The 24,603-nt window shown below is 38.4% G+C and overlaps 1 protein-coding gene across 1 annotated transcript; it reads right to left on the reverse strand.

Annotated features, from left to right (window-relative positions):
- Positions 1-236: 236 nt before the first annotated feature.
- On the reverse strand, positions 237-21,452 carry ASIC5 (acid sensing ion channel subunit family member 5; the record flags this gene model as incomplete). Its single annotated transcript, XM_084625743.1, has 10 exons — positions 237-427; positions 925-1,016; positions 4,930-5,098; positions 8,092-8,148; positions 10,219-10,366; positions 11,715-11,864; positions 12,971-13,093; positions 14,251-14,479; positions 16,688-16,994; positions 21,401-21,452. The coding sequence occupies 10 exons, from the start codon at positions 21,450-21,452 to the stop codon at positions 237-239; spliced, it is 1,518 nt and encodes a 505-aa protein (XP_084481869.1).
- Between the last annotated feature and the right edge of the window lie 3,151 nt (positions 21,453-24,603).

Below are 24,603 nucleotides of genomic sequence, written 5' to 3' on the forward strand. Positions count from 1 at the left end.
GAAACCATTTGCTCAGCGACTAAAAATTATATTGGGTTAGATAAAGATTACATCTCTCATCGTAAGAGAAAGAAACAGAGTCTTTCCAATGACTATTGTTAAGAATTCCATTGTTGCGTTATTTATAGCTGTTAAGTGGGGAAAACCAGTTGAGGTTAAATATCAATTTTCTCTTAGTATATTAAAAATGAGGGCAAGTTACAGGAGACAGTGAGGCTTTGTGCCTTGACAAGCCATTAGCATTCTTGTATTCCCTTCTTGTCTGTCTGCTCGTTCTGGGCTGGAATATTCCACTGGGGCATTTCTGGAGCTTTCAGTAGAAGAAAGATGCACAGCCAACAGAAGTTGGTGAAAACATACTCAACAATTTCTATGACTGTAATCATACTGGCTCCACAAAACAAACCAAGTTGGCCACCAACGTCAGCTGTAATAGAAGAAAATAAATGCATGTCAGCCTAAGCTTTTGGTTTAGTCTAGCAAGCAAAGAAAACCCTGCTAGGTTCCAGTACTAAAGATGCTAATTATATATAATTCGTCATTTAAAAAAATTAACTGTTTTTGAATGTTTATGGGAGAAATATTCAAATATTCAAAATAAAACCTACAACCCAACATAACTCATTGTACAGTATTTACAAGTTTTTAAAGAAAACTTTAGTAAAAGTGATCACTGTCCCCAGAACTCCCTTAGGTACAATGAAGCAGAATATGGCTCTTAATCTCCATTAGAGGTACTGTCTATGCTACTGACTCTTTTAATGGGACAGCAGCACATTCTTCTTAGAACCTAAGTTCTGGAACAGTGATTGACAGTTGCTGATAGAATAAGGTGGACATTACTCTTGCTCAGAAACTTGACCGGAGTGTCTGGAAAAAGAATAGATTTGAAAGAAAAATAAATATTAATCAATGAATATTTACCAAGCAACTCGGATACACTCCGGGCCTTCTGCTGCCGAGTCATTTTGTAGTTCAGGTTATGATATTTAATGTCAATATACACAAGATTCTCCCTGATGACAAACACAAATATAGTCTAATTTGACAGTCAGTACTGCTACTTATTTCTGTCATTAGCTGTATAGTTAGAAATTAAATTCCTACTGGAAAAATGTTACAGGAATGATCGTCACTGTCAAAGTGCAATGAAATGAAATTGACAAAAATGAATTTGAGATGATAGGGAAATTTTCCTAGCAGTTGTCTACTAGAGTGTGGAACAATCTCTCTTGTGAAGTGCTGGAAGCCTGTCTGTTCATTACTGTGGAGGTACACCCAGAATTTCCCTCTTAAAACCCCTTTCATATAGTTAAGTCTGCACAGGCATAGGGATCCAACCATGCAGGGATCAGGGCTGAAGACTGTATTATAGGGAGTAAGCCTGAGTGGACAAAGATATGAAGTAGGGCCCTGATCCACAAGGGTACTTAGGCACCTAAACCCCAAATATAGGCACCTAAATCAGAGTTTTAGGCTACAGTGTGATCCACAAGACCAATGCTCATCTGCTGCCAAATGATGTAGGTGCTAAATTTTTCCACTGTAAAAGTACCTTGGTAGCCTAAGTTTTTGCCTCTGGGAATGTGCGCTGGTGTATTGCTCTAGGCATCTGGATGCCTGGTTCCCACCAATACATGAACCAGGGGAAAATAGATGGAGGAGCACCTATCTCACCTGGGAAGCCCAATCTAGTTGGCACACTCAGAGGCTGCATACCACATAGGGTCCAAAAGCTGGCTGGAGAAGCAGGAGGAGTCACCACCTATCTCATAACTTTTACCCCAATGGTAAGAGCACTCACCTGGGATGTAGGAGACTTGGTTTTAATTCTCTTCCCCCCCACCCCCCATTCTACCCCCCACTACCTGAGAGAGAGGGGATTTGAAAAGGGCCTCGCACCTTCCAGGTGGGTGCCCTAACCATCAGGCTATAGAGTTTCTGGCCTAATTACTCTTAACTATTTATCCAAAATAGAACACCTTCAAAAAGCGAGGTTGAAGTAGCCCCACATCAAAATAGCCCATAGCTCAGGCGTGAGAGTACCACGGCCAAACGTTTGTTTTCTGTCACTGTAGGAACTCCATCTCCCCAAGAGATGGGAGCTATGTTGATCGTATTCTTCTGTTGACTTAGCTGCATATACATTGCGGGCTAGATTGGAATAGCATGGCACTCAGCCCTGAGCACCATAGCTATGCCAGCCTAGGAAGTGTAGACCAGGCTACTTAGAGCCCCAATCCTGCAATGACTTATGTGCATGTATAGCTTTTGTCCTCTGCCATTAGCCCCATTACTTCATTGGGGCTACTCAGTGTGTAAAATTAAGCACATGACTAAGTCTTTTCTGGATTGGGCCTATGGCATTACTCAGTGAGAATAAGGATATCAGAATCTGGCCCTATGATACCATAGTTAACAGGAAAGAGATTCCACATAGCTGCTAAATAGACACCTTAATCACAGAGATCATAAGAGTTCTTTCCATAATCACTGTAGATTAGAACACAAAAATAAGTGTTTCACTTTATTGAAAGGAAATATCGTTAAACACAGATGTGATCATGGTTTTTAATAATGTGAATTCTCTATGGAAACTCATGACTACAGTTTTTAGGTGTAACGATGTAAGGTAGCTCATTTACCCACTTTCACTGAAAATGAAGTATTTGCTGCCCAAGATTTTCTTCTGCAATCTCATCAGGTGACCATTCTAAACTGTACATGACATCTGATAATAACAATAAATCCATCTGTTAATGGATCCTATTAATTATGCTTCCTAGCATTACTGAGGAGTTGCTATTGTGTATATTTGTAATAAGGCTGTAAATAGTTAGCTCTACCCTGTTACATCCTCAAAAATCAATAGATCCCTACATTTGGTAATTTATGGTATGTACTAATTAATATATTGGCTTGATTCGTATTGGCTACAGACTTGGTAACAGAATAATTTTTGGTATTTTGACTTGGTTAATTGAGTAATTGCTGGTTTGTCTAATGTTTAAAAACAATAAAATAATTGACAAAGTGAAATACATAATGTTGTTGTGGACTTTTCAATGGCTTAATATAGATTTCTTTTAATAATATGCTTAATTCGCATGCCTTTTGTATGCCCTTTGTTCACGTGCAAAATATACGTTTAACCATGGTTTCAAGAACAAGAAATTCAACACTCTCACAAACAATTAAGCAACTTGGATATTCTATGGGCCAAAACTTCCAAACAATTCTTTAAAAGATCTACAGTCTTTTGTGTATATAGTATCTGTCCATGCACCTATTCACATCTACTGCATTTTACTGTAGAACCTCAATCACAACACCAGTGTTATGAACTGGCCAGTCAAGCACAGACCTCATTTGGAACTGGAAGTATGCAATCAGGCAGCAGAGACAAAAAGAAAAAGCAAATACTGTACAGTACCATGTTAAATATAAAAAATAAAGGGAAATCTTTTTTAAAAAAAATTTGACAAAGATAAGGAAACTTTCTGTGCTTGTTTAAATTAAAGATGGTTAAAAGAAACATTTTTCTTCTGCATAGTAAAGTTTCGAAGCTGTATTATTAAGTCAATGTTCAGTTCTAAACTTTTGAAAGAACAACCATAACGTTTTGTTCAGCGTCACGAACAACCTCCATTCCCGAAGTGTTCGTAAAGCTGAGGTTCTACTGTACTTGTGCTTCTAATTGTGCTTACAGATATACAAACAGTTTTTATGGACTGAGTTAAAGACCCTTTGACAATTGGGTTCTGTGTTTCCTAATGTCATGTTCTACAAATTGTTCTCCTCTTCCAGACTTGAAGACTACTTTTAGTAAGTAAATCCAGTAAGAATTTATCAAAACAGACTATATCAAGTGCTTGCTCATGTTTTTCCTGTTACAAATTTAAGGAGAAATGGGTAAGATTACATTAGTTCATACATTTGCTAAACAGAGATCTTTATTATCGCAGGAGTGGGTGGGTGAGATTCTGTGGCCTGCATTGTGCAGGAGGTCAGACAAGATGATCATTATGGTCCCTTCTGACCTTAATATCTATGAATCTATGAATTATTGAGCTAATGTAATCTGTGAGGTTATGTAGGTATGTGATATATATTATTGGACCAATTGATAAAGTAGATTACACAAGCATCTGAAAGATTTCTTTCCCAAGTGAAGGTCTCCCTTTTGGAAAACTTGTATGTTATACAATATTTGGTAATCTAATAAATAGTATTGTATTATCTGCCTTATCTACTTTTTCTTGGGAATTGATACAGCGTCAAATATTATCTGAGTACTCTGTGTGAGGGGCGAATTATATTAAGCCTAATATCGATAAAACTCAACATTCGACCTGTAACCTTCAACCCACAGCAGCGAACAGTTCATTTTCCTCAGGTTTTACAGGTACTTCTACTTTATCTTAAGGGAAGGAAAAATCCTGCTTCCATTGATGTAGGGTGGCGTTGTGCCATTGACTTCAGTTGTATCAGGATCAAGATCTCATTATTGCCTATTGTACAAACTCTCTTCCTGGGGGTGATGAACAGGTTTCAGGAGGATCACAGCCATGACATCTTTCTTTATGGCTAGGTGTGGGAGGGGTTCTAAACCTTGATGGCTATAATATTTCTAATATAGGGGTCACTGCAGGGGAAAATACCTGAGACCACTAGTCTCATAGGCTATCTAATTTGATACCCACATAGCAACAGGTATAAAACAATAAAATACTGTGTCTTGGTCAATTTCCTATGAGCATACTTCACATCTATTGCAGGCATTGTTCTTAATATTGTATACAAAGCAAGAGCTCATGTAACTGAACAGAGTTCACATTTTAGTCAGGCCCTGGAAATAAATCAATAAAGATGGCATCTGTAAGTGATCCAGCATATTCCTTGTAAAGACAAAGTTTTAAATAAGATTACCTGACATACTCTGGACTTCTCTTCAGCTTCGTGGAAAGGAATTTTAAGGCTTTTTCATTCACAAAACTTGAATAGGTGACAGTGGTGGGATAATCTGTTTCTTCACAAGGCACAGGACAAGTGGAATTGTGGGTTCCCACCGTACATAGTCCCATTTGTTCTATGTTATCTGAAATTTCAGGAAAATGAATCAATACAATGTATGTTCGAAGGAATGTGAAGTTTGTAATATTTAGTTTTATACAAAGGAAGTTAGGGAAACTAACTCATAGAATTGACTCCAATAAGTATCATAGTCATTATAGATGGCTCTTTATATGTGAATCCCAAAATATTTTACAAAAGTGAATGAATATTATTATTCCCATTTTATAGTGGTAGAAACTGAGGCACAGGACTCTTAACTGCCTGGTTTTTCTTTTTTCCCAAAGGTGCTCAGAACCTGCTATTCTCACTCACTCCAGTGAGAGGCTGGATGCTCAGGTCCTTATAAACAACTTGTGCAAGACCACACAGAAAGTTCATGGTAGAGTTGGAAATGGGAATGTAGGACTTCTGCCACTAAGGCTCAAGGCTAATCCATTGGACCATGTCTTGCTGACCTTTTTATCATGGAGTTTCTCTGTGTGCAGATGTGATTGCAGGATTGGTGTCGATGTTCTGTGGGCTAATGTTTGTTAGTTCCTGATGACTACCTTGCAAATCTCAGTAAGAACATTTTGTCCATTTAATATATTTCCATTTTGATAATCCCATTGTTTTACACTATCTGAGAAGAATCCCCGTTAAAGCACGGTATGTGCAACATTTTTTGTGTAGACAGAATCCATTCTTCTGTCTTACGCTTCTTTTGTGTGTTTCTACATTCTGGCATTGTTACTTGAAGTCACAGATATTCAGATCTGTATGGTCATTGTGACAATGAGTAATTCCACATGTAGGGTTGTCATTTTGTCATGGCAATTCTTAGGAAAAGTCACTGTGCTAGAAAACAGTTAAAATTGTCAAAATTCTATAGACAGGATTTTTAAGCCTTTTATACAAATTCAGCCTGGCACTGTGTTCCCTTTTATGCTGCTGGAATAGCATAAAGAAGTACAAGTTTATAGGATCTCCCTTGGCTCTCACAGCAAATGCTCCCCTACTCCAAGCGTAAGGTGAATTTTTCTGTAGGATGTGGGAGATCCCAGGGAGCATGGCCACAGCAAACTCTATTTTAGATAGTCTCATCAGTGGAGTGGCCAGCCTTTGCCCCTCAACCCCCTTTCCTGTGCTAAGCACACTAAAAAAATGTAGAACGGTATCTGGCCCTCTGACAGTGGTTTTCCTAAATAAACTTTAACTTTTCAATTTGGTGTAACTAACATAAACTTCGTTAGTAATTTTGGCACTTCCTTGCCTTTTCTGCCAAGGTTTAGTGTGTATCAGCTATATTGTCTACATGGAGACAACTTCATGCATTCAGGGGAAATGGACTTGAAGATCTGGTCAGACTTTATTACCTCCACTGTGACCATAATATAAAAGTTGTTTCCCTGGAGTAAACCTTGGTAAACTCAACATGGATCTCATGTGGTTTTTGTAGGGTTTTTTTAAAATAATAAATATTTGGCACTTATTAAATAACTATATTTATTTATTTTATTTTAGCACCTGAGCATCTTGTATCCCAATGTGGAATTAAAGCTCTCGGTGAAAGCCTACTGTTCTAGTTCTTTGTGTCACTGCTATATTGTTTCTGAGCTCTTGTCCTATTCACCTTCATGAAACTCAGAGTTTACATTTATTCTATCTTTCAAGGTTCTCTTTGAAGCTTTCAGCTACTTCTCAGAATATCTACTGACTGAAATACCTCCTCCCTAAAATCCCTAAATGTCGAAGATCATTGATATTTAGGAACATGAACATTATGGAATCAATGCCTCCCTTAAGAGTGGTGACAAAAATCCAGCCTCAGTCATAATAGATTTAATTTGAGCACCACATGTGTCTGACACTTAGAAGCCTTCCAATAGAAGCAAAAAGTTGACCTTATTGGCTTTTTCTTACACTTTCATGCCATTGAGAATGAAGATTCAGTTCAGGTAACGATATACAAAACAGTATTGAGAAGGTGTTTTCCAACTCTGATGAGAAATAATACATCAGCTCATCACTTGCAACAGGAGAATGCACTTTGTAAAAGTGACTAACAATTTTCAAACCTAGTGTGCACTAATCATTTGCACATAGAAGTGAATTACTGTGATATTTAACAAATGTAGAACTAATTTTTGTTTTAGAAACAAAAAATATTATTCCAATTTAAAGTTTTTAAGTGATTTGTTAGTGCAATAAGAGTGTCTAACTCCCTGAAAAGGTATTTGTTTCCTCCTGCGAAGATATCTATTTATTCTAGTACTAGAAAGAAATGATAGCTGTATAATAATAATAACATGTAACCGCTAATTTTTGGGCCCAATATTTAAAGTACTAAGCACTTCTAATAACCAGAGAAGCAGAATTTAAGTGCAGGACCCAGAGTAGCCAGACTGGGCTCTGAGTAAAAGTGCAGGGTATGGGCTAGTGATAAATCCTTCCTTCAAGGCCAAAAAACCCCTCTGAGGAAGTTTCTGCAGCACAATTGCTGGAATAGGGTTTTCGGTGAAAGGGTTACATTTACAAAGCCTAACATGAATAAAAGTGCGGCCATTTACAAATACTCATGAAAACAGATTAAAAATTTCACTAACCCTCTGCAGCACTAGAAATGCAAGAGCCTTGCACTAGGGCAGAAGACCCAAGAAGTAAAGCTGTCTCTAAGTAGAAAATTGAAGCAGACTCATCTGCAGTTTCCAAACTCAGAAAATGCAGAAATGCAAACAAATGGTGCAAATGAATAGGTAAGCAGTCTTTGTTTTTAAAATGTAAGGTGCCATTCATAACATGGGTAACGAGGTTTTTTAAAAAAAGACATTTATTCAGTGTCCTATTGCCATTCTTCATTTTGAGACTGTCTAATGACCTAACCATGTATGTTCTAGTTCAGTTGCAATGTTTTTTGTATTCATTTTCTTACCAATTTCTAGCTATTTTCCAGTGCACACTTGGAGCCATCTAATGTACTTTTAATGAAGCTCAAGAATAGAAAAATATTAATATGTTAATTAAACCATTACTTACAGAGTGCAGGAGAAACACAATTGTAGAATTTTTGTAGGTCACATTCTGTTCCGTTTCCTTCAAAACAGTAATAAAAATAATAATTAAAGCTTGGAGTATACAAATTCAAATTAACTACTTCACTAAAGCTAGTGGTCAGTTTCTGCTCTCAGTTGCAGTAGTGTAAATACAAAGTAACACCTTTGAAATCTACAGCTTTATTCCACATTTTCAGTGACTGCAAGATCAGTTTGGTGCAGCACTGTTCATTGTTATCAACACAATATGGCACATAACAGAAAAAACTTTGTAAAATTTAAAAATAAGAGTAAATTTCATTATAGCTGTGAGTCTATCAATCCTGCCTATGGACTTCAGGGCATCCACCCAATATATTATGTAAAACAAATATTTTAGGGAGGTAAGGTCAGAAACTTCAGTTCTTAATTACATAAGTAAATTGGGGGAAGGAAGTGAGGTGTGTATTATTCTTACTATTTTGATTGATAGTTTTTAAACTATGTGCAAGGCCAGCCTAAAGACCTGGCCCCATTGAAGTAAATTTCAAAGCTCCTATTGACTTCAGGAGAGCTAGGATTCCACCCCAGGCTTATCCTTACTGGCACATCCTTCTTGGCCAATGTGTCCTTTTCATAGCTGTTCAGAGGCAGCTGGGCTTCTTTGTGCCTTATCACTTCAGTTTTTTTTCTCATAGATATGCTAGATCTGTAACCTTGATTTCTATATTATGTAATATGGGTTGAGCTGGGGTTCTAAGGGCATCCAGGCTGCCTGATGCAGAGCCAGGAGCCAAACCCTCATTAGAGGGCTTCAGGTTTCCAGTTCCTGGAAAGTCCCGGAGTGGTGCATCTGACCTAGAGCCATAGACCCTACAATGCTGGGGTCCCTGGCACCCTGCCAGGCAGACTTCCGACAGAATCTTGGCTGATTCCATGAAAGTTTGTTGAACTCAAGCCATTCTCATGAAACGGTTCAGGTTTGACAAACCAGCATATTCCAACAAAACTTTCATTAGAAAATTCTGCCCAACTCTACTAATGAGCAATTAAGTTTACTCTCTACAGAAAAGTGGTGATTCAATAGACCAACACTTTCTAAAGTGGGTGCCTAAAGTTCGGCACTTTAATAAGTTGCCTGACTCAATGGGAATGGAAAGGCCTTTAATCCAATGTAAGTGATGTAATTCCCTCTGCACTTAGCACTAAGGGGGATAGTCTTCTGATTTATTTGAGTGCTAGAGTGCTAGAAAACAGGGTGGCATGGAGTTGGGAGGGCTAGTGTAGGGATAGATGATCTGAGTTATAAAGAAGGGATGCAATAGTCAGGTTCCCTTTTCTTCAGCATTAGGAAATCCTTACCTCTTGACACACAAAGATCTAGATAAGTTATTAGAGAGAATATACTAAATACAATGCACAGGCTAACTTCACCTTTTATATTATACATTTCCTGCTGCTGCTTACCATCTGCTGTTTAATACTGAAATAATCTGGTTTACGTAAAATCTATTTTAATGTTTGTTTTTTATGATGGGTGGTCTCTGTGTAAATAGTGTAAAATAAGAAGTTGAACTAGATTAGATGAAAAATCTACACCCTTGCAATGTGTACCTCCCTGCCCTGGGGTGAATCTAGTAATCTGCCCAAAATACCCTTGTTGATGGCCATGTGATTCAAGAGAGTTCACTCTGAGCATTTTGATGTTTTGATCATAACACATATATTACAGTCCTGCTAGTCCCCATCAGCTGAGTCAAGTGCTTTAACCCCAGTGCTTTAGGGGTCAATTTAAAGACAAGACAGAAGCTATTACAGGTTTGTGGTGTAATCTTGGATGTTCATTAACATTTCTGGGTGCATCAGAAGAATGATGTCTGAGCAGATGTTGGGTTTAGAGCTGGTCAAACCTTTTCAATGCCTTTCACTAAAACATCAAAATTTGACATAAAAAATGAAATTTAAAATATTCATTAAAACTTTATTAAATTTTTCAACCTGTACTAACTGGGTTCAGGATTCTGAGATGACTGAGCTCTCTAAATGAAAGTAAAACTTGACAAGGCAGAATATTTAAAAAGAGCCACAGAGCACCTTTTGAAGCACAAACGTAGCATGTCTCAAAAAGTACCTGGAAGCAGAAATGGCAAACAGCCACACTTGTCCTGTATGTGCCTGGCCTTACATTCCTGCAAACATCCATAGGTGCTATAGATCTTGTGGTGCTGAAGTTTGATGTTAGGATTGCACTCTCCCCAAGGGTATTCTTGGATAACTGTCTTTAGATTAAAAAATAGCATTCTTTAAAATATCCTTGTCATTATTTTAAATACAGAGCTTTATCTGATGTATTGTTAACTGACGCTTGAGTAAAAGTTAAGCAGAATTGCTATCAAAAATAATCTCAAATTAGTAACAAAGTATAGTTTAAAAATCAAACTATTTTTAAAAAGTAATATAGCGGTTTCTCTCTGAGGTCCTGATTCTGCTGTGCAATCTGATAGCACAAACCCCTGTAGCTGGAGCTCACGAAAACTTATGCTCAAATAAATTTGTTAGTCTCTATGGTGCCACAAGTACTCCTTTGCTTTTGCGAATACAGACTAACAGGGCTGCTACTTTGAACCCTGGAAGATTGGGCTTCAGTAGGGCTCTACAAGGAAGAAGGGTCCACTCTGACTGGTTTCATTGCAGGATCAGGGACTTACTTCCTCTCTAAGAACTGAGTTCAAGAGTTGGTGATATTACTAGCACCTTGAAACAGTTCAGAAAGCAGAATTTCCAGGGTCAAATCCTAAATTCAGTGAGAAAAGAATTTGACTGTTGCTCTTTTTGATTTTCTAGCTATCTTGTCCACTGATGAAGGAGAAACACAAAACAGTGTTCTTGAAGAGTATTTTTGTTTTAAAATGCACATATATGCACATTTTGTGGTTTAATAGGATAGTGGTCAAAATACTTCCTCTTTAAGCAGGTCTAAAATATCTGTCTGAAATGGATGCCCTATGGGAATGTGCCTTCAAACAGCATCCCAAGAGTGAAATTAGCAGAAACACAGGGGAGTAATTTTAATCCCTGCAGAAAATCCACTACCTCCATGATCTCTCTGCGTATAGTATAGAAAATCTGCACTGTTTTCAGGCTGGTGTTTTTCAGTAAAAATTGTATGTAAATATAGTACGGTTGGGCACTATTTTTATTGTCCCTATGACTTCTAGAGCAAATTTGCTCAGTTCACAAGTAAAATTATGCTTGTTTTCTAATTGCCAGTCCAGCCTGGGTTCTGAAAGTCAAGTTGCTTTTTTTTCTTCATGCATCATCCCCATTAATAAAGATACTACTGTCTCAAATTATAGTAGTACCACTGTAGCACTAGCTTTCAACGGGCTTTCAAGGTGGAACTAAAAGCAGACATACTTTGGTCCGTATCATCTGCATTACTAGTGATATATGGGACCAGGAAAGAATTCAGCTTTTTACTTGTAAACAAAGAAAATTTCCTCTGGAAGTCACTGAGACATAATGAATACTGAACCTTCAAAATACCAATTTTACTATCACTTTTCAGATTAGAAATGCACTTATACATTTGCAAGATAGGGAATGATACTGATACAAATTGCTTACCTTCTGCTGGCTGATTGCAGCGTGTGCATGCATACCTACTGGTGTTGATAAGCCTAAGCCATCAAAACGTGGAGGTTCTTTAGGTGAATGGACAACATAAATTATACCAGCATCAAGAAAGCCAAAGGTAGGGTCATCAGTGAATTGTGCCTGGTAGAAAAAGAATTCCTTAGAAAAGCAATGGCTTGATATGTATTTACCCTGTGGGGCTTTAAAGCTGCATCAACCATTTTGCTTGGATTTGAATCTCCAGTGACTGGTGACAAATCACCTCTGACAATTAAAAAAAACAAGCTCAAATATAAAAGTAAATCAAATTCAATGTCCTTTGGTATCTAAGGTTCCTCCCAGTTTACAAAATGATTAATTTTTCTTCTTTCCTCTCCCCTCCTTAACTTCCAATGAGGGACAATCCAAGCTTTCTTCACAACCCTGAAAATCATCTCTTTACATGGCACTAGTCTTCATGTTCTAGCACAATTCTCATTATTCCCTCCAGAAGCTGCCACTGTTGCTCCTTACATTGCTTAAAAAGAAACACTTGGTGCTCAGCTGCTTCCCCTCCCTTTTTTTAAATCACCATAGATTTTTTAGTTTTCTTCCTTGATGTCATTTAGAAAATTTCCCTCCCCATGAATTTCCCTCCCCATACGGTTTTCTGTATTTGGTGGTGGTATCTTATGAAATCTGCCAAGAGTGATCTGAGGTAACCAATTTAGGGCCAAATCCTAATTGGTATTGAGTACCTGCAGCTCCCATTGAAGTCAACATTCCGCACCACTCAGGATTTGGCCCCACATGACTGTCTCCTGGAGTTCTGAACAGACTTCAATGGAAAATCAAATAAGTCAGTGAATAAAGCAGAGGGCACTACCTTGAAGATATTTTAAATTCGTTTTCATTCTCACATTACTACTTCTAGTTTTTGAAGCTGTAGCAAGTCCTGTATTTGCCCTTCGATTACTAATTTCATACAAGTCAAATGTAATGATAACCATTTGTGCAATTTACCAAGGGATGTGGTGGATTTTCTGTCACTTGAATTCTCAAATCAAGATTGGATGTCTTTTTAAAACATATGATCTAGCTCACTCCAGAAGTAGTGGGCTTGATGCAAGAATTAATGGGTGGAATTATATGGCCCTTGTTATGCAGGAGATCAGACTTGATTAACATAATGGTCCCTTCAAGCTTTCAAATCTTTGAAGCTACAAGTTAATGGATGTTTAGGTATATATCTTATTTGATGTCTATACCTGTTTGATATCAAAAAGTATACTTAAGCCTCTTCCAGAAAGACTCACTCTTCTCCTTGCTGGAAGATCCATGTGATTAAAAGTAAAGCAGTTTCCGTATTCAGTAAAGACGTGTTCAAAATCCTTTAAAACAATGAAAACAAACAGAAAAGTAAAAATTGAAACGAGAGAATCTAAACCTAAATTAGTGGGGTTGGGGATGTTTTATGGGCTAAATTTTCTAAATGATCTGCTTGTGATCCTGTGAAAATGGCAGTTGAGTATGTAAATCACTCATAGAAACAGTCCTACAGTATGAGATCTATTTGACAGAAACCAGCCTACGGAGTTCTGTAGAAGGACTATCATTCTCTATGAAATCTGTGGGTTACCTAGAGTAACCTTTATAGGATCCTATTGGTTTTAACCTGGTTAAGTTTTGCAGGATTTCTCCATAAGGAAATGGGTGATCACTTCCAAGTAGTTTAATTTTCAATAGATGATGATTAGTTCAGTAGCTGCTCCTTGTTTCAAGTGAATGGATGAAACTATAGTAAACTAGATGAGTATGGACTAGTACTTGCATATTACTCTGATGGTATTAGGGCTGAATAGTGTGACTAAATACTATTTAGCTGTTTTGATTGTCTTTCATTGCTTTGGAGTCTTAGCTACAAGGGGCTTGTTGTTACTGCTAATATATTTTAAATTAGAGTCAACACAACCCTATCAGTAATTCTAAGCATGCTGTAGGTTCTCAATAAAGGTTAGGTGACACCGAAAGATTGTCAATCTAATTTTGTTCTCACTTTACTGTAAATTGGGAGTGACTCCATTGAAGTACACTGATATAAAATATGTGTAAAGTGAGGTTAGAAATCAGGCCCTCTGTTTTCTTTTTGCTCAAATTCTAAAAATTTGACTTTGGCTTTCTTGAAGTATCCCTCTTATTTCTGCACGTAATTGATATGTTTTCATGGGAGGAGTAAAGCCCTGACTAGCACTTTGGCATGTGCTTAATTTTAAGCACATGAGTAATCCCATTGATTAGCCATGTGCAGAAACTCCTGCTGAAATCAGTGGGAGATTTATTTTGCATATATAAGGGCTGCAGGATCAGGTCTTGTGAGGCACTTGAAAGGTGGCCTTTGAAAAATTAGACTTACCCACCACAGTGTCATTTGGTGATTCAGATTAGTTTTATTTCGTGACTGTAGATAAGACCTGTAAACAGCCTATTTTTGAGACAATATCACATTTTAGTCACATTGTTACTCTTAAGATAAAAGCAAAAATATTACCTCCGGGTAACATGGCTGCCCAAAAAAATCACATTCTAGCAAAGTGCTGTTGTTGAGATAAAAGCCATTATTCCTTGTAAACTCTTTAATGCTGAAGTTTTGGTGTCCCTGAAGGAAATCCGTTAGCTCTTGAGAGAACTTGTCAATAGTAAATGTACGAAGAACTCCAGCCACAATGCTCCAAAGGAAAAAAACGATACTGAGGTTGGCTACTGCATGGGCTTGGAATCTGTAGGAAAGAGAACAGTTATAACAGTAGCCGCAGTATTTTTTCTGAAACTCTCCCCGAAACACTAATTGTCTAGTCCACCGGAATCACACCTTACTCCGCATCGCAATGAATGGATAACACAATCTTGTTTTTTATAAATCAAGTTACCCTGTGTGCCTGAAAACTAAGAATATCCCGGTGCATCACTTAGACAGTCTGGTCTGTTTACAGCAGTGTCTCAGCAGAAGAGGTTGTACCTACCTTATACATCCACAACTTCTTGGAGTAGAGGAGGTTCTAACCATCTTGCACAGCCGACATCCACTACTAGGAAGCCTGGTGGCAGGCAGTGGTATAAATCATGGGTGACGGTGGGGATCTAACACCTAGCATCAGTTTAAAAATCCTAAAATATTATGGGGCCTAAAAACACCTTTCCCATATAAAATGTTAAATGCTTTTATGGTGACATGAATTAGGGATTTGCTGAACAGCCATTGTAGATTTGAACTTATGGTGTTGAACAGAGAATAATAAGCCATTATTATGTGACTTATTCTGGGACTGCTATTTTATGCTAATACTAATATGAAAGTATCCTTATACTGCAGGATAATAAATGGATCAAATGGACTTTAATATCTAAAAATAGTGGGCTGGATGGGTAGAAAGATCTTGTTGAAACTCAACAAAATGCTACTCCTTCCTGGGTTAACTTTGGTTGTAATTTTACTTTTGAAAGCACACCACATCCATGACTGTCATTTTCTCCAAAAGTAGGACTGCTAACTAAATCCAGAAAGAAATAATAAAGATTGAAATGAACAGATGGGGGTTGAAGCACACTGACGTGTTAGTGGCCAGCTGTCACGCTCTGAATTGCTGATAAGTTACTATAACATTCTGCAGCTATAGTTACAATAACTGCATTGTATTTTTATAGTATTTCCCACCACCCACCCTCTTCATGGTGCATATGTGATTACCTTGCCTACTTAGTTTAATAATTTTGTAGTATCTTTTGCTTTCTAAATGGGATTCTAGTGGTGGCATTGCATTTTCTGCAACACAACCTGCTATGGCTTTATAGCTGGAGGGACTGAGGGCCAGGGGAGCCTCAGACATCTGAGAGTTAAACCTGTGACTCATTCTGCTGGGAGATGGGAGACAGCAAAGCTCATTTCCCCGGTGGAACATTGTGGGGAAACGCTGCATGGGTTCTGAGATTGGACCTAATGGCTGCTATAGTAATGAGGTTCAATATACTATTTTAAAAAGTATCCAGCTGAATCTGTGTGAAGTATATAAATATTATTGCACTTTAAACTGATTTGGGAATTATGGCCAATATTTTCAAGTGTAGATTTCTGAAATGACTTCCTAAATAAAAGTTACCCAGTTTTCGGAAGTGCTGAATACCCATCAACCCACTGACATCAACAGGAGCTGCTGGGGCTCTGCACCTCTGAAAATCCAGTTTCTTCTATGTAGGATCTTAAAAAAGGATTTAGAAGCCTAGTTTTAGCCTCCCAGGCTTGCAAATTTTGGCCTATATGTTTGGTCTCTGTGATGGGATTGGCAACAGTCCCTTAGAAAAGATTACAGGATGAGCATCTGTCACCTAAGTATACTTATCACCCTGTGGTTATATAATGTATGTACATTCTACCTGTCAGTAAAGTATGATTTCTGATGGCCCACACTGAGTCTGACACCTGACCTGAGAGGTATTAAAACAATCTCTTAAAATCTCTCTCTTCTATAGTGAAATTCAGTGTCAAAAATTCCCTGATTCTCAAATGTCTTCCTCTTCAGTTAAATATTTTACCCAGAACTATGGGAAAGAGCCTGTAGAGCCAAACTCTGCTTGTCTTACTTACCTAATTTGTTCAAATAAGTCAAGAGCTGCTCACTTGAATAAACCGAATAGGATATGGCCCTTAATGCTGAACAACATACTTTGCCTGTTGTATCCTTGAACTGTGCTCTGTGAGCAGTTAGATGTATTGAGTGCAGTAAGATGTTTAAAATTTTGCTCAGGAATTTCTTCTATTCAGTCAACTCCCGCTAGCAGCATGAAACTAAGTCCCTGTCCACCAGGTTAAAAATTGACTGTAGGTTGTCCCAGTGTTTAGTTTTTATTTGAATAGATGTTCTGCAGAATAATTATGCCTTATAGGACATTAAAGAGATCTGTTATTGCAGCATGTATTTGATGTATCTTACCTGTTCAAGTTACAAAAAGTCACAGCAGGGAACTCAATGTTTTCCACATACTGAACTACTATTGAAGTTGTGGTTGGCCAGCTGAAATAATTGGTGAATCGATTCCAGATTTGCCAAGCGACAATGGTGATAGAGCCCAGGACCACTAACATCCACAGGACCTTTCGTATCCTGCTCCGGGTTTGGACAATATGGTGCAACCCATGGAATGAAGTGGACGTGGCAAACTCATGGTCAAACTTCTTTCTTTCTTCCAAAGAAGGCAATGGTTTCCTTGTTAAGTATAGCCTTATCTTTTCCAGCAACCCTTAACATTGGACAAGATAAGAAGTGAGCAGTAGGTTTTTTTGTTAAAATTTTTAAAGGGTAGTGATTTAAATGTTACATTACACAGAAGTTCTTCACAAAACAGACTTCTAATGCCCCTCCAGAGAGGAGTTTATAACCAGCTGGTATATTGTTTCTAAAATAGAAAGCTCCCTCCTGAAGGTGTTTTAGAATTCCGAGACAGTTGTGCAAGAGAAGATTAGCTCAGTCCATCCTGAACATCCACTGCAAAGAGACACTGAAAAAGCAAGAGCCCTGGCAACAGAGAACACGAAATAACATATCCTTATAGTTTAACTGTAGTCCTTCAGTTTAAACTAACAGTCTCTTCAGCCTGGCATGTTATGACAAAGGCTTAAATGGTGAGGTACTTTAATAAGGGCTGTAATCTGCAGAATGTTGCACACCTACTATGAGACGCTGAGCAGCTGGAGCTCCTAGTAACTTCCTATTAACCAGGCAGGGTCAGGCCTTGAGTCTTACAAATGAGCTAAAAGGGGAAACAATATTTTTAAATAAATTTCACTCTCTCATTATTGAATGTTTCAGGACAAAAGTTAGAAGGCTACAACCTCAAAGGTTAGAGCTAACTCTACATGATTTTTTCTTGGGTATAGTATGGTTCCAAACCTTTAAAGCAGAGAGGTTTTATCTTATTACCCCCAGCTTTTTTCATTGGTTTTAAAATAGTTGAAGAGCTACAGAAGTGTATATAATAAAGGACTTGAAAATATAGTAGTTACACAAAATGCTAAGTGTTAAACCCTCCTTTGAGGTTTTGGAATAGAGCCTTCTACCTCACAACATCAAAAGGAGGGAATTTTAACAATGACTATGTACAACAAAGCCCTAGTAGGATCAACAGTTTGCCAAAGTGCTTTAGTTAACGGTGGTTATGTGGAGGATATTGTATGCTAGCTCGTCATGTAAAATACAGAACAATAGTAACCTAAAGACGCTTCACCTAGAAATAATATTGAGGATCTGAGAATAGGTGATTCCCTCAGCCCAATCCATAACAGCTACTAACTACCCTCCCTACCTCCCACGCCCTCAAAAAACAACAAATCACCCATCCACCCACATAAACCTTATTTTAGCAGGAAGTAGGTTCAGTAGTTCTGCAGCCTATTTAGGGATGGAACATTATCCCTAATAGAGCCACAGAAAGCAACCAATGGGGTGTAAGCCCCACCCCCTAATGCCTCCCTGTGGCCACATTAAGACTACCTGGGATTTGGGTGGTTCTGTGCAGAGCTCAAGGGCTACATCCTAGATGCACCCACTCCAGAGGGCAAGTGGTCATGGAGGATGGAGAGGGGTGAGAAATAGGTAGATTCTTGATTCTGCCATTAACCTTCTGCCATTAACCTATGGTGGGCAACAAGCTGGCTGGGCCAGCAGGAGGAAGTGAGCTGCACCCTTTCAGGAGTTGCAGTTAACTACTGTTTCAACCTCAGAGGAAGAGTGGGGCATGGAAGAAATTGTGACCATCACAATGCCTCCTAGATGTCTTTCTGAAAAGTGCAGCTGTGCATTTCCCCTTCTTCCTCCCCCCACCTCCATATTCAGGGCTGAGTACAAAAAGAAAAGTGTAGGCCTTTATCTTGGCTAAAGGCCAATATTTTAGTCTGATCCAAAAAAAAAAAAGTCACTACTCCACATCTTTACATCTTCTGGTAGTACCCCTGGACTCCACCATACATATGCTGGCAACTGTGTGCAGTATTTGGCACTGTGGGCAGAGTTTTCATAAGCAAGCAACACTGGCCTGACTCTGATCCCATTGAAATCATTGTTAAAGATTCCATTGACTCCAACAGAAGTAGAGTTAGACCAATGCTGAGCTCTTCTGAAAATCCCAAATAAATGTTTATTTATGTAGCACCTTTTTATTCCCAAGGCTCCTCAAATACTTTTAATGGTCTGAGCTAAATCTTGTTACAGGGCAAGGAACCCATCCTACCCTAGATCACCCCTACACATGCAGCCAGGCAGAATCTCTCTATTGAGCTCAAGTAAGTTTCTTGGAGAGATGTCCAGCTAACATATGGGACTTCAGACCTCACCACCACAGGTAAGTCGTGGTTAACTTCTCCCCAAGTCACCATACGTGTATGTAGCAATTGGTATCAGTGGTAGCTGGATCTGCTCCTCTGAGCATAAGCAAAGTGAATTAATTGCATGTGTCTGAATCTGTTTCCCTCAGGTCACCATAAGCAATCCAGCCCTGGCTGAGTTCACAAGGGAGTCCTTATAACAGAGACCATGTTTGCCTGTATCTCTGCTCCAACTTGCTGCACTGGCTAGGGTTGTGCTTAGTATGTATGGTATCATTCACCTGTATATCATATGACCGATGTACTGTTACAAAACTCAAGCTACTTTATTCAGCAAAATAGTGTTTTATACGTCATGTGCAAATACGTAACATGCAATTCCAGTGCTGTACATAGCAACTACAATAAGCACACATAATACTGCATGTATTCATGTAGATACTTTTGTAATAATACATGATGTTACCAAGTATCTTAGAGTCTGCTCCTTCAGCCCTATCTCATTATGTGAGTAAGGGCTTCAGGACTGTCTTTATGTCACTTACAGATTTCTCATGAAAATACTATTTTAGAACACGATGGTAACTGAGCATTCTACAGCAATGTCTAAATATATTAGAGCAACCTGCCTGATCATATATTTGCAATGTGAATATTTTCATTTCCAATATATTGAAAGGAAGTTACAAGTATGTAATTCAGTACAGGTAAAGTGTTTTAAGATTTGTGTCTGAGTGTATGAAACAACATGAGTGCTAATGATATTTAACTAACAAAATAATGGAATGGCTGATATGGGGCTCAATTAATAAAGAATTAAGAGAACAATAAGAGAGCAGGAGGGTGCTACGGTATGGGACCAATGGGTTTGGAGGGCGGGACGGGGATCAGGGATGGGGCAGGCTTTTGGGGCAATGAGGGGTGAGGGCTCTGGGGTGGGGCTGGGAATGAGGTACAAGAGGGGGCTCTGGGCTGGGGTGGGGCTGGGATTCAGCGGACAGAAGGGGCATCAGGGCTCTGGCAGGGGATTGGGGCACGGGAGGAGGGGGAAAGCTCAGGGGTGCAGGCTCCTGGCAGCGCTTACCGCAAACAGCTACCAGAAAGATGTCTTCCTCTGGCTCCAAGGCACAGCCAGGCGGCTCTACGCACTGCCCTATCTGCCAATGGGAGCTGCGGCGGCAGCACCTGCAGATGGGGTAGCAAGCAGAGCCTGGCCACTCCGCCACGTACTGGCTGCTTCCTGGGAGCCCCCGACCCAGCTCACCTGCTGGAGCGCCGGAGCAAGGCAAACCCCGACCCCACTCCCCGGCAGAAGCTGAGGGCCAGATTAAATGATCTGATGAGTCAGATGTGGCCCATGGGCCGTAGTTTGCCCACCCCTGTCCTAGTGCAATGCTGTGCCCAAAAGGGCTAATATGATCCTTAGATATATAAAACAGGTAACATTGATTTGCAATAGGGAATTTATATTATCTCTGTATCTGCCAATGGTGCAACTGTTACTGGAATATCTTGTCCAGTTCTGATGTCCACACCAAGCAGGTTGTTGAAAAATTGGAGAGGGTTCAGAGAAGAGCCATGAGAATGATGGAAAACATGCCTTACAGTGATAGAGCTCCTTGAGTCTATTTAGCTTATCAAAGAGAAGAAATTATTTACTCTCACTTATGAAGTACCTACAAAAATCTGAAAATAGAGAGCTCCTGAATTTAGCAGACAAAGGTATAAGAAGATCCAGTGGCTGGAAGTTAAAAATACACAAATTCAGACAAGAAATAAGGCACATTTTTTTAATTGTGAGGGTAATTAACCATTGGAATAACTTCTCAAAGGTTGTGGTGGAAAATTTTAAAATCAAGATTGGATGTTTTTTTCTAAAGGATACATTCTAGTTCAACTACAGATATTGGACCTAAAGCAGGAATTAATTCAGGGAAATTATGTGGCCCATGTTATGCAGGAGGTCGGATTAGATGATACAATAGTCCCTCCCTCCTGGCCTTAAAATCTACCAATTATTAAATAATGCCACCACTTATGGGGCTATTGTCTAGTTAAAACTGTAGTATTAAAAGATAAGTTATTACTACTTCTAAATACATATTTCCATCTGTCACACTCATTATGTTAAATTTTCATTACATCATTTGTTTCTCTCTTCTTCTTTGTGTATTCTCACCATATATGAATAAAACTTTGGAGCAAGCTTCCAAATGAAAGGAGATTATTCCCCACTCTCATTTTGGTTGTAGATGCTAAAAACCTATTTTAAGGCAAGTAAAGGTAAAGTATAAGTTAATGCATTATAATATTTCTTGTTACATACCTCTGGCATCAAATCCAATACATTTCCCAAACAGCTCCATTAGGCTGTTCATAGATTCAGAAGGGAGGAATGCGTACATAAAGCTTCCTTTTCATTGTTGATCATTGCTAGTTAATGACTTTTATAGAAAACTAAAGGGGTGGGTATATTAGATGGCACACCACACTGGGCAATTTGCCTGCCTATGTTGCTATGCTTCGCTTTCTAAATAACGTGAGCTGCAAAGTAAAAGAAAAGATTAATTTTTATGGCAGGATAGGGTATATAATGTTAAGTACATATAATATTGGGGAAGCAACAGTGGAGAGTCTGTCTTTGTGCTGAAGTACATTGCCTCAAGTGCAAATAGTTTTTCTTTTTTAATAAATAATTTCAGTTAATAACACTTTGTTTCATTTGAGACTGTGCAATATAATGTTGTTGGAGTCTCCAGGAACAGAATACAGGAGTGTACAGGAACGTTTAAATAGTTTGGGAGCCCTCTAACAGGCCTCCATCTCTATAGCAGAAGCCAACAGAACCTACAGAGAAGCAGCATATATATGTAGCTAGACTTATATATTTATATATAGTTAGTAATCATGTTTATTTGGAAATTAACTGTGTCTGTGTGGTTTCTTCATTATTGTTAGTATTTATTTATGTACTATTTATTGTATTATTTAAAACCTTTTACAAAGGCAAAGTTACAATAAAACATTAACATACTCCATTTTACATAGTGAGTCAGGATCAGATTAATATTCACAGAATCTGGTTAAAGATTTTGGCTTGCTGGCTATTGAGCCCACCTCCTTTGAGTACACTTAAAAAGGTGTTCAAGTTTCTAAATCACTATCCTCTTTTTGGCACTTCTCTTATGCATGCATGTGGTGTGAAAGCTTTCCTGTGACAAGGATGGTCTATATCAGGGGTTCTCAAACAGGGGGTCATGAGGTCATTACATGGAGAGTTGTGAGCTGTCAACCTCCATCCCAAATCCCTCTTGCCTCCAGCATTTATAATGGTGTTAAATATATTAAACAGTGTGTTTATTTATTAGGGGGGGTTGCACTCAGAGGCTTGCGATGTGAAAGGGGTCACCAGTAAAAAAGTTTGAGACCCACCAGTCTATGTTTTACTATACCATAATTTTATAGAAGGAGGGGGTCACATTTTTCCAGTAATGTGTAGTACAATTTCTAGCTGCTAACAATAAAAAGCAATTAAATTGTCAGCACAACTCATACATACCAAGAGCAGACATACAGTAGAACCTCAGAGTTATGAACACCAGAGATACGAACTGACCAGTCAACTACACACCTCATTTGAAACCTGAAGTATGCAATCAGGCAGCAGTGGAGACAAAACTAAAAGCTCAACAAAAAACACAGAACAATTCTATGTAAATGTAAACTACTAAAAAATAAAGGGAAAGCAGCATTTTTCTTCTGCATAGTAAAGTTTCAAAACTGTATTAAATCAATGTTCAATTGTAAACTTTTGAAAGAACAACCATAACATTTTGTTCAGAGTTACAAACAACCTCCATTCCTGAGGTGTTCATATCTCTAAAGTTCTAATGTATTTTAATTAAGGGGTTCATGAAAGGTAAACTTCTCACGTTTGCCAATGTATATGCTCCCAGTAGGGGTAAGTTGTTTTTTTTGTTTTTTATCAGTTTTTAGGGATTTAGGAAATTTTAGGGAAGGAGATATTCTAAAGGGGAATTTTAACAAGGTGATTAATCCCACATCGTATGGATCAAATGTTTGCAGAGGGTATTCAGGAGGAGGAAGTGCAAATTTGTTGCATCACATTGAAAATGAGGATCTGGTGGATGTCTGGAGGGAGATGAACCTGGACATCAGGAACTACATGTTATTCTGCAACTCATGGATTTTATTCCAGGACTGATATGATTTTTATTTCTAGGGGCTTGGCTACTTTGATCGAAAAAACTAACCTGGGAGTTATAACTTGGTTTGATCAACCCCCTGCACATATTAGATTGAAAGACTAGGATTCACTGCAAAAACAAAGGGCCAAGCAGTTGGATAGAGCTTTGTTGTATGTTGAATTCAAGGGCTGGAAAAACCATTCAGAAACATATAGAAGAAAATGTTCATGAAGGGGTCAATGAAAGTGTTCTCTGGGACACTGGAAAGGCAGCAATGAACAGGATCCTTATAAATAATAATACCTCAAAAAAAGATGAGTTCCCGAAGAAAAGAGTTTGGTTGAAGAACTTTATGTTTTGGAAGTCAGATGAACTATAGCATCTAAAAGAGTGTAATAAGTAAATAATTGAGATAAGAGGGAAGATTATGTAATGCTCCAGTAAAGGATCTATATTTAATCATGTTAGGGGATTTCTAGGCAGCTGGAATTTTGTCATAGATTAATCTTTTTAATAATTTCCTCCCAAAACTATCCAATTGCTGGACACAACCACCACATGTGAAGTATGTTCCCCCTTCCTGGCAATCCTCTGAGCACCTCTCTAGTAGTAAAAATATAATGGATCTTAATTGGAGTCAAATGCCATCTATACAGTAATTTATATAAAAAAATCCTTTATGAGCTACACAAATTGAAGACACATATCGCTTTTCACTTATAGATACACACTCATCCAGATTGATTTTTGTCCAAATTCTCTCCCATCTTTTCATCTGGGTTGTTTTCTTATCAACATCTTTTTCAGTGAAAATTGTATATATCTTAGAAATTAAATGCTTTATTCCAGCTTGCTCCTGGGACAACTCCCCCAGCATGGTTAAAGGTCTAGATAGAACTGACATGTATCCTGATTTCACAATGAAATATTTAACTAGTAAATACTGAAAATACAGGCTCTTTAGATCATTCACATTATTACATCTCCTGGTATGATTTAAAATCAGGATCCAGGGACAGCTGTCCAAACTGAATAATCTCAGGTCTTACCCACAACAGTCACTTTGATATTTCCTAGGGATAAATATCTGATTATAAATGAGCATAGCTAAAGGAGAGGGCCTGGGCAACAAGAATTAAAAAAAAAAGTGTACAGAGCTGCTCAAGTGGTGTAGATGCATAGGTGCTCATTTTTTAAATTTTGGGTGACCTAAAGCTCTTTTCAACCCAACAGTTACTATGAGTAACCATACTTGGGCTCCAGTCTCGCTCAAGTGGTACCTAGTGCTTGGGTGGTCTATTGTTAGCCCAGTTGATCACAT

This window comes from Lepidochelys olivacea, assembly GCF_965140295.1.
Source record: "Lepidochelys olivacea isolate rLepOli2 genome assembly, chromosome: 4".
NCBI lineage: Eukaryota > Metazoa > Chordata > Testudines > Cheloniidae > Lepidochelys > Lepidochelys olivacea.